The sequence below is a fragment of the Corylus avellana genome, chromosome ca10, assembly GCF_901000735.1.
Source record: "Corylus avellana chromosome ca10, CavTom2PMs-1.0".
In the NCBI taxonomy this organism is placed as follows: domain Eukaryota; kingdom Viridiplantae; phylum Streptophyta; class Magnoliopsida; order Fagales; family Betulaceae; genus Corylus; species Corylus avellana.
Genome location: NC_081550.1, coordinates 1,461,454 through 1,467,987, shown reverse-complemented (window position 1 = coordinate 1,467,987; position 6,534 = coordinate 1,461,454). Strand labels below are relative to the sequence as shown.

The following is a 6,534-nucleotide window of genomic DNA, read 5'->3' as shown; positions in this document are numbered from 1 at the left end:
GGTTGGTTAGCAATTAAGGCGTATAAGCTAGATAGTTAAATTGCATGGAAAGTGTGGTACCTGGCTGGTTTTAATTAAGACGATGTTGACCAATTCCAATTTTTTTTTAATTAGTCTGCGGCCTATCTTGGTGTTGAGGCTATACAGAGATAGAACTAGAACTTATTATATATGGAAGGGGCTAAAGCATGAATGAAAAATATATGAATATTAATTAAACATTATATGAATATATAATAGCTTCTATATGTCAAATCACCCAATTGATTGCATACTATTTTTTCCTTAGTGTTTTTTTTTTTTTTTTATGAACTAAAAACTACTCTAAACTATAGTTATCAAATAACAATTAGAAAATATTATAGTTTGCAATCAAATAAGTACTATAATTTCTTATCAACGTACACATTTCATTACAGAAAAGTAATTCGCAAAAATTAACTAGTAATGAAATTAATTTACAAACATATATAGCAATATATTTATAACAGTAATAATACTCAATAATCATAATCTTTGAATTACAAGACCGCTTATATATATATATATAGTTAATTAACAAAAAGGAAGATAACTAGATAAGAGTAAAGAGATATGTCAAAACAAAACAAAACAAAGAAAGTCAATTCTTGCTTGCAGGCTGCAACCTACCTTGCACTTTTAGGAATTATAATAGTTTGCGGAATTAGCCTTCTCTGTTGTGGGCAGGGGCCGTATGGCCAAAATGTAAATTGTATGGGAGCCATACATAGGGCCATATGGGTATAAATTACCCCATGTGAAAGAAAAAAAAAATCATTCAAATGGGGGGGCGGGGGCTGGCATTGATTAGTTCCGTCTCCGGCGCTATATACAAAGTCATGCAACAATTAATGACATTAATTAAAATTTTTTTTTCTATCTTTCATTTTCTATTGACTTTTCAATTGGAAAATTAGGAAGTGAAGTTGACAAGCTATAACCAAACAAAAATCAAATAAGGAATTCTGAGATGATGATCAATATTATCTGATGACTATTAAATAACAGATCATATGAAATAATATATATATACATATATATACGTTATTACCAATGCCCAATGGGATGTGTTGTCTTTTGAGTTTATTTTCAAGTCATTTTACCTATCCTTGAACTTGAAATTTTTTTAAATTACGACATGTTTTTTATTACAACTTTTTACGTTAATTAATTACCATGAGAACATTGAATCACATATGATTTTCCTTTCATCTGGTTGTATAATAGAGCCTTATACGTATTAAGAAAATTACGAGGATATATTATGTCATTTTCCTTAATTTGTCGGTGAAGCGTCAAACTAAGAAAATGTGATATAGTGATTGAAACATTCTACGGCCACCATTAACTTGAAGTTGATATATATAGAAAAATTGAAAGCCAGGGAGGGTCATTGCCCCCCTTGGTTTATGCCTAGAAACAACTAATCCCATTAATTCAACCATCCATATATATATATATATATATATATATATATATATAATCATTTTAAAATTAGACTTAACTTCTTATTCATACTTTAATTAGTCCTCCAAATGAAAAGCGCCCTCTCATGATTTTATTCTTGCCTAAAATTTAATTTGACCATTCTAAAATTAAGCTTAACCCCTTGTTAATCAAACTTTAGTCCTCCAAATGAGAAACCCTCATGATTATATCCATGCCTAAAAGACACCAATCCCAAGAGGCTGGAAAGCATCCGATGCTTCATATTAAGAAAAGTGAATAAGAGAGAGAGAGAGAGTTTTGGGATAAAAAAGGCCATACATTTTTATTTTATTTTATGGCAAAGGCCAAAACATTGCTTGATACTATTCCTTTTTTATATTAAATCAATCACATCTTATTAATATTCAAATTTTAAAAAAAAAATCACTACACGATACAATGATATGATGGTAGCTCTTTTTCTTTTGACGGTTCTACTCATCTATCAGTATCAGTATTTTAATATATATAGCCCATAGGTCCCTTTTGGTGATTTGAACTCTTCGACATGGTGGCTAGTTTTAATATCAAATGATATAAACTTTTGGTAGAACTTACCCTTAAAAATTAGCTTATAAGAGAAGGGTGTCCAAGAGTTTATATACACATAGTTAAAATTAGATTTAACTTATATGGGACACTAAGAACGTAACACTACAAGAACAATTTTTTTATTTTTTATTTTTCACTTTTTCTCACATAAAAACACTTTTAACTACACTTTTAACTATAGTAAAATGGCTGGTCTCTTACCAAACAGGCCTTAAGACTCCGTACGTTGTACGTGAAGGTGGTTCTTAATCACTCTTGACTATTTTGCCAAAGTACTAGCTAGGCGTGTTTGAATGGTCCCTTATTCAGTTATTTGTTTTTCTCCATATGTATATCAGATGGCCTATATAAAACCATAAGGCCAAAAAAAAAAAACAAAAAAACAATAGAAAAGAAAAGCCAAATAATTAACCTCATTTTCACTATTTATTTATCCCAATATTCTATTGAATCAACCCAGATAATATCCTCCTAATTAATTTTCCATTGTTTTTCACGTGCAAACGACTAAAGAAAAGCGCGTGTGAAAATCATGCTCATATTTCTCAACGTCCTGTTCGTTATAGATTAATTACCTGCTCAATCACCCACCATAACTCCTATAAAACCATAGCAGGGAGCTTCTCTAACCTCCAACCACAACTCAAATATCTCCTTCTCCCCACAAACCAAAAAGATGTTGAAACCACAGCTAACCCACCAGTCGTCGCAGTACTCCACCCAAACCCCCTTCCTGCAACTCAAGCCCTTCATCCATGGCAATGGCAATGCTTCTCTCCCCATCTCAAGGCACTCATTCCAAAAAAAGAACAAAAGTGTTCGAGTCGGCTTCACCCCCAGCAACATAAAAGCCGTAGCAAGCTCTACTGAGAAATCTACTTCTGTTAAAGCTATTGTAACTGTGAAACTAACCGTTGGTGGCTTCCTCTCAAACCTTGGGTTAGCCAGAGGGATCGATGATATAAAAGACTTACTTGGTCAAACGCTCCAATTGGAGCTTGTTAGCACCGAGCTTGATCCTAGTAAGTTACTGATTCAACAAAATTATACCCCCAACAATTTAACTAATCAAACTTCATTCACCAGTCTTTTTAATTAATGTATGTTTTAATTTATCTCATTCATATTATTAATCCCGCATGCATGCATGCTATATATATATTGTTATTATATTTTTATAATTTCTTGATCATTAAAATATTAAACGATATATAGGGTTGGTTAATTTGATACCGTTTTTTAGAAGTTGTGTTTTGGTTAAAAAATGTTTTGATATGAGGTAAAAAATGAAGGTACGTAGTTTTGAATTTTTGTTTAAAGTTGTTTGTTAATGTTCTTATTTTTATTTTTTTATTAAAAAAAAAAAAAAAAAAAAAAGAAAGAAAGGAAAGAGAAAAGGTTTTAGTTAATCTCTCAATCTTGAAAGGGTTGTAATTTTAATGTTTTTCTTTGAACAGAGTGAACTAGCCAGCAAGAACTTGATTAATTACTCTCAGAGCATCTCAAGCAGTTGATGGCTATTTTACTCACTCAAAATCAACTTTTTTAGTTTTTAACTACTAATTTTTTCACAATAAATTTTAGCAGACTATTTATTTAATAATCTATTTTATTTAAATATTATTTTTTAATCTATTTTTTAATCTATTTTTTATTATAGATAGAGGAGAGAGGGAGAGGGAGAGGGAGAGGGAGATCGAGGAGCGAGAGAGGAGAAATAAATAATAAAAAATATTTAGAAGGTATTATAGTGAACTTTTACATATGAAAGTTCACTATAACAAATTTTAAAAAATAAAGGGCACCAAAATTATTAAATTTAACTTAAAAATTAGTTTAAAATCCCTTCTGTAGATGCTAGCAAGATATGATTTTGAGTCTCAAGAGAGCCCTAAAAATTATTGTTTTTGAGATAGCTAGCAAGATATGGTTTTGAGTCATCATGTCAACCTAATTATTGAGAAAGGAAAGGATTATTACCTCAAAAAACTCACCCCTAAATCCAAGGAATAGAAGGCCATCTCCACCACCTAACACAAAGATTAGATTTCTTTTGTTTTTGTTTGTATTCTCTCACTGTTTTGGGTCGTGTGTGTACAAGAACATCTCCAACACATAATATATATTTTATGTCTATTTACGTACGTAGGAGAAAGTGAAAGACAGAAATATCCACACCATCCAACTTGCGAATTTTCAAACCAAGGTGTCTAGACACTGAAATGAGAGAGCATCTTACTGGTCCTTCATATGGTCCCCTGGGATCTTAAGGGAGAGTTGAAAATGACTATGGTCCCAGTTTGTCCGATGTAAAGAAACAATAAACAGGCTAGCCTAGCTAGCTAGCTAGGGCTTCAAGTACCAAGAAAAAAAAAAGAAAAAAAAATGTAATATATATGTATGTATATTTGATTTGGATTAGTGAGTGCCTAATATATATTAATTTGTGTAATTTGAAGGGACGGGATTAGAGAAGAAGACAATTAATGGGTACGTACACAAGACTGGCCAAGCTGAGCAGGAAGTGAAATACGAGTCAAGTTTTGAAGTTCCAGCAGATTTCGGGGAGGTTGGGGCCATTTTAGTGGAGAATGAGCACCACAAGGAGATGTTCCTCAAGGATATTGTCCTCAGTGGCTTCCCTAATGGCCCCGTAAATATCAACTGTAATTCATGGGTTCATTCAAAGAATGACAATCCTCAGAAGAGGGTCTTCTTTTCAAACAAGGTCTGCCTCCTCGATCTTTACTTAATTTAATTAATTACCAATAAATTAATTTATATACATGCATGCATGCGTATGTAAGTACATATCATATTGCCCCCACATGGATACGTACAAACAATTGCCTCAAACTTGCTTACCATCAAGGGTGATGGTTTAATGGTCTAAAATTTTTTTCAAATTGGTTAAGCATATACTATGGCATAGGTTCAAATATTCGTATTAGAGAATCTTCATATATGCCTAATTAGTATTAGTCACTTCCTGTGCGTAAGAGAAAGAAAAAAATTTCCAAACAATTTTCTACTTAATGTTCTTTTGCCCTCGATAACACGCTGCAGTAATCTAAATAAATCGATCTAATTAAGCTTTTTATGTAGGTAATTAAATTAACAAAATTTCCCACACGTTTCTGATACAGAAATCCAAAAGTTTTGGGGGCTAAGTTGTAAACGGGGACTTTCTCTTTGGCCCACATCTCTTTATGGTCCAGCAGCCAATTTGTCAATATTTTATCTGATTAGTATCAAAGATTCAAAATTAGTCCCTTTCAAAATGGAATATGTCATCTCAACCACTCATCCCTAATCCTTAATTCGAAACAAATAAGAATCCGCACGAATTGAATTTTACTCTGAATTCAGCCATTTTAACTTAACCAACTTGCAGAATAATTCAAACCATAATTTTATTTTATTTTAAGCCTTTTATATAAATTTTAACAACAATGGAAGTTTAATATATATTGTTGTCTTTGTTTGTTGTGTCTTGTGGAGCAGTCATACTTGCCATCCCAGACACCAAACGGGCTGAGAAGGCTAAGAGAAGAAGAGCTTAAGATTTTGAGAGGCAATGGACAAGGAGAACGTAAGACCTCCGAGAGGGTTTACGATTATGATGTGTACAATGATTTAGGAAATCCTGATAGTAGTGCAGAACTTAAGAGACCGGTACTCGGTGGCAAACAACACCCCTATCCCAGACGTTGCCGAACAGGACGCCCGCGCACCAAAACAGGTGTGATTTTAAATGCTAAACTATTATTTTATTAAAATACTTAATTAACTGTATATCTTTAAAAACAAATTTCAGGCTGAGGTTAGAAGTTATATCTTGGTTTAATTGATATGCTCAATCTATTGTAAATTAAAAAAAAAAAAAAAAAAAAATCTTATTGTATTGAGTAGATCGAGAATACATAATTGATTGTTATTTCATTAATTATGGGATAAGATAGTAATTAATTTTATATAGTCTCTGATATTTATTGAATGGTTGCGAGTGCGTGATAAGCAATTGTGTGGTTCTAAGATAAAGCATTATATGCGTTGTCTGATCTGATGGTGACGTCTGACAACGAAGCCGTACTAGCTTGGTTACTGTCACTGGGCCCGCGCGTGCATCTTAAGACTGAGTCACTACTTTTATCTCCTCGTATATCAAACTTTCGCAACTCACCAATTTATGGACGCGCTATGTGGGAATTTGTTTTGTCCTTTTTTTCACATTGTCGTCTTCTCTTTTTGTTTTATTAATTATAAACTCTCACATCAACGTAAAGTTTTTTTTAATTTTTTAATTTTTTTAATTTTTTAATTTTTAATCAATATTTTACCAGTTTTGCATGAGATTTTCAATATCCTAAGGTTCAGGAACAAATAAAAATATATAAAATAAGATAAAACAAATAAAATAATGAACAATTGCGTTAATTTGTAATTTTAGGCGTTGATGCATTTTGATGAAAA

The 6,534-nt window shown here is 32.0% G+C and overlaps 1 protein-coding gene across 1 annotated transcript in view; it reads left to right on the top strand.

Moving 5' to 3' along the window:
* Positions 1–2,684: 2,684 nt before the first annotated feature.
* Positions 2,685–6,534, top strand: part of LOC132164485 (linoleate 13S-lipoxygenase 2-1, chloroplastic-like) — a gene marked incomplete in the record, with an annotated part of 5,993 nt that continues 2,143 nt past the window's right edge. Inside the window, 3 exon segments of the mRNA XM_059575005.1 lie at positions 2,685–3,083; positions 4,521–4,789; positions 5,566–5,796. Coding sequence (XP_059430988.1) covers positions 2,738–3,083; positions 4,521–4,789; positions 5,566–5,796 — 846 coding nt within the window.